Genomic DNA, 4,573 nt, shown 5'->3' with positions numbered 1-4,573 from the left:
ATTCATCAAAAAATATTGTATGTATAAGGTTTGCACATTTTACTTTTTTATAATTTAAACAAGAAACCAATCCGATGTATAGTTGACATTTGAGGCTTAATAAAAAAGCACTGAATGTGTTATGAGTGTTTTCAGCTAGTTTTTTTTCATATATAATATGGCATGCAGTTGCATCATTCAGTGTAAATTGTGATAATTGTAATTAATAATAGCGATTACAATTTCAAGGGAATAATCGACAATTATGATTTTTGTCATAATCGTGCAGCCCTAGTGTATATATATATATTACAGATTTTAAAGCTATATCACTCAGTCCTATACTTCCAGTGTATGCAGAATCATTAGCTATGGGAGTAAAAATAACATTCGCTCTTGTTTTAACAATAACATTAACAAAATGAAAGAAACTGCAACAGAAAGACAGAGGCTGAACTCTATCTGACTCCTATTCACACACACATCATGTTATATGAAGTGACAAACATCATCCAAACATGTCATTCTGGAGAGAACACACCTTTGTTGGAGAGGTGTGACAGAGCTTTATCTGTTCACAGATATGTTTTTTGTAGACTGACAGATCTGTTGCAATTTTACAGCTTGCTGCATGCGTTTTCGCAAGACGTGATGACTTAAATCTATACAACGAATTAAATAACGCCTCCATAATCCAAACGATTTATATAAATACAACTTTTTCCATTTAATAAATCTTACTTTTTAATTAAAAAATAAATCAGTTGTGTCCCCCGGGAGATAATTCCTCAGCTGGTTCTGGGAGGCCATTCTTCACCTGAAAGCCTCGTAAAGACCTCCAGAGAGCAATATGTATGGAGAGCGCGAGAACTGCCAAGAAAAGATTACATGTCCATTGTCAGCTTTTAATAATTCGGCTTTCTGAAAGACCAAATAGGTCGTCAATGGTTTCTTTTTATCACACCTCACTGCCTTTGCTGCACACTAGTTAAATCCCTCTTTTGTCCGTCTGTCACACACTATTAATAATGTCTCTCTCCAAAACACACACCCACAGAGACAGAAAGCGAGCAAGAGAGAGAGACCTTCTCGATGGAACTGAGAGTGTGTATACTGTAGGTCAGAATAGATATTGAGCCATAACACAATAAAACTAGTTTAATGTGTCTGGTTAAACAGTGTTAATCATGTGGAACTGTTAGGAAGGCAGGAAATTGAGGCGATGCTGTGGCCCAGTGACCAATCAGCTCCTGAGCTCAGTCCAACAGACTGGACAGATTCAAACCTGGACAGATTTAGGTTAAACTACTGATCTGTCAGTTAGAAAGACAGAGACTAGTCCTATCCCTTTAAAGCCAATGTATTTGTGTGCACAGGAAGCTACCAATAAAACCCTCTGCCACTGCCACACCAGCACAGCATATAAGCCAAACCACACCAATAAACTTCAATGTTTTACATCAGAGTCCTTTTATAACATCAGACAAGTGGAAAATGAATTCTGTCTGTCTCCTTGATGCTCTTTTACCCTGGCAGATTGAATGTAGATTCACACAAGACTTTCTCAAAGAGACCGTTCACCTAAAATCAAAGATCTGCCATCGTTCTCTTGCCATCATGAAGTTCCAAAACTTGTTTTGGAATGCAAAAGAAGATATTATGAAGAATGTCGAGGTCCAAAAACATTGCACCATTGGCTTTCATTGTATGGGCAACTTTTGTGTACAGTCTATTGGTTTTAGTGAGTAAATGATGATTGCATTTTTTTTTATTTTTCTTTAGTGAACTATTCCTAGTTTCTGCAGCAATGCCAAAGGAGAACAGTTTATTTCACTCTTAAAAATAAAGGTTCTTTATTGGCATCTATGGCTCCATGAAGAACCTTTAACATCCGTGGAAACTTTCCATTGCATTGGTTCTTTATGTTGGGAAAAAAGGTTCTACAGATTATTGAAATGCTCCAAAAATGGTTCTTTGGAGTACCAAGAATGGTTCTTCTCTAGCATGGCTTTGAACATGGCTTTTTGGAACATGGCTTTTTGGAAGCTTTATTTTAATTAACTGCCATCTATGGTTCCACAAAGAACATTTAACATCCATAGAACCTATCAAATTAACAAAATGTTATTTATAGTGGAAATGGTTTGAGGAACTTAAAAAGTCTAGAATGCAATAAGGATGAGTACAGTATGAAGACCATTTTAATAATCTGAAGAACCCTTCTCCAGTATCCTTTTGTAGAATGGAAATTTTCCATGGATGTTAAAGGTTCTTCATGGAACCAACTGCTGATAAAGAACCTTTATTTCTAAGAAGAAATCTAGGTCAGTCAAGTGAAGAAGTTTGGATCAAGTTGATTTGATTCATATACTCTGTATTCTGCTTGGCTTCTCACTGAGCTGTCTCAAAATACGTCGTTATACAATGGGATGCTTAAATACATGGTGTCTGGGGACTTTAAAGTACACGGTTCTGTAAAATGTCATGGAATTGCTGCTGTCCTGAGAAAGCCTCTAATCTCCAAGGGTCTAAAATAGCAGTCTTCCGAGAGACAGAAAGAATAACGGTTGTCAGGATGAAAATTGAAAGCGTCTCAAGCTATTGTTTGCTTTGCCGCAGATTTTAGGCTCCTTAAAGACATAAAGAGCATCTGACACAGCTGTCAAGCTCATAAACAGAGTCTGCCTCTGTAACTCCATCCAGCTCTTGAGGAGAACAATTTTATCCTGAACACACTTCACTATTCCAAACAACACACACACAACTTTCTCATTTGAGCAGAACTTCTGACCGACTGTAAATTCACAGAGGACTTTTATAATGTTGGCACGTTTCAAAGGCAAAAGCTTTCTTTGCTGCTTTGCATGAAATGCCCCTGCACTTCTAATAAAAATGCAAATCTGAACTGTAACAGCATGTTTACCGTTACAATGTTTAGGCTGTAATGACAGGTTGACTTCTTTGGTTACTGGCCGGATATCAAGTCATGTCGAGTTGATTTATTCCACCCTTTGGTGAATCAGATTGTGCCAACAGAACAAAGCTCAGTGTGTGTGTGTGTGTGTGTGTGTCCAAAAAAGCAAGAAAAGAGAACATGCAAGCTTTTTGGACCAGAATTATAGAAGTGTATGGACTAAAGTCCTCTTTCCTCTGAAGCAACACTTATTGTCTCACATAATAAGTCATGGGTGCAACTAAACAAGCACTTCACTATGTTTTTTTTTTTTTAATTAATTAGCCTAGCTGTAGATTTAAGCAGCAACAGCATGTTATGAGTAAATATAATGCATGACAATAGTGATAATAGTCACAGAAGTGAATTTGCCTCACAACATGAGTCGCATGCTGCTTTTTATTTACCAAGCAACTGCATTGTAACTTGAACACTAATTTAGACTGTGATCCCTTTTAGCGCAATACATCAGCATTTTATCATTGATTTCATTAATAAATTGCTGCATAAATCATACATCTTCGATCTTGTTGTAATCCATAATAGTATAAGCTACGTTCACCAAGTCTCAGAAATAGCAATGCAAGCCATCCATTCGCATTCTGTAGCATTGTTGTCATTTGATAAACTTTAATTTGTTGTGTTATACAGAGATTAGACGTGCAAAGCTGGAATCGGTGAAGTGCATTATTAGTTTGCATAAAAGATGGCTCAATCCAGAGCAGTTATGCGTATGTACAGAGATGTGAGTAAATTCAACATCGTCTCTTCTGTGGATCTCTTACCTCCACACTGAATTGCTGCTCCTCACCGTCCACAGCACATAAAATCCACAGCAAGAACTGCGCGCACAAGCAATTCAACCCTCTTCTATTATGCAGTGTAAACAAAACCATAATGACCCGTATTTATTCGTTTGGGCTGCTTTTATTAATAGTCAATGAAAAAAGCAAAGAACAAAAGAAGGAATAAATCCCCCTGGTCTCAGTGGGTTGGAAACATTAGAAGCAGACAAACAGTCGTCACGTCGAGAGATAAAATAATAATGATATCATATCACTCCGGGAGGCTCTGACCCCGTTGTTTGCTGCTTCAGAGTTCGTCTCTTCTTTGTCTCCCGGAGGCGCAGATGTGATGAGGATGATGATGCTCAGATAAGTCACATTTAGTTGTGCTGCTCCTCTTCTGCTGAGCGCGATGGACTTCGAGTTTTCAACCATACCTCTCCCTTCTGCGCATGCGCGCTGCGCTCCGCTCTCAATCCCACCTCAGCGGAGAACCCACGGAGAGCAACGTCACGGAATCCTAGATCAGAAACCCAACACCAAACTGGAGTAAATAAACAGCTACTGTACTGTACTGTAATAATAGCAACAATAATAATAATAACAACTAAATTCTCAAATCTACCACCATATATGCTATATATACTATGTTTCAGTAGCTAACATAGGCTTGTATAGAATTTGATATAATGGAAAACCAATATAGCCTAATACACACTTGCAATTTATACGGAATGGTTTTATTTACTCGTTGTTCTTTTGCATTAATGTTAATGTTAGTAAAATAGTTTAGCAATAATTAGTACAATAAAAGTAATATATATTTGCTTTAGTTTAAATAAAAAAATGCATAATG

The 4,573-nt window shown here is 37.3% G+C and overlaps 1 protein-coding gene across 2 annotated transcripts in view; it reads right to left on the bottom strand.

The window, feature by feature from the left end:
* The window catches only part of LOC127946460 (matrix metalloproteinase-16), a 50,825-nt gene extending 46,654 nt beyond the window's left edge, over positions 1-4,171 (bottom strand). Inside the window, exon 1 of one of the 2 annotated variants that reach the window (XM_052543054.1) lies at positions 3,718-4,171. In XM_052543054.1, the coding sequence (XP_052399014.1) occupies positions 3,718-3,828 (111 nt within the window). In that variant the 5' untranslated portion in view covers positions 3,829-4,171. The remainder of the gene's footprint in view (positions 1-3,717) is intronic. The other variant, XM_052543052.1, reaches the window with a different exon arrangement.
* Positions 4,172-4,573: the final 402 nt, after the last annotated feature.

This window comes from Carassius gibelio, chromosome A24 (assembly GCF_023724105.1).
Source record: "Carassius gibelio isolate Cgi1373 ecotype wild population from Czech Republic chromosome A24, carGib1.2-hapl.c, whole genome shotgun sequence".
Lineage (NCBI taxonomy): Eukaryota > Metazoa > Chordata > Actinopteri > Cypriniformes > Cyprinidae > Carassius > Carassius gibelio.
This window is presented reverse-complemented; position numbering and strand designations above follow the sequence as displayed.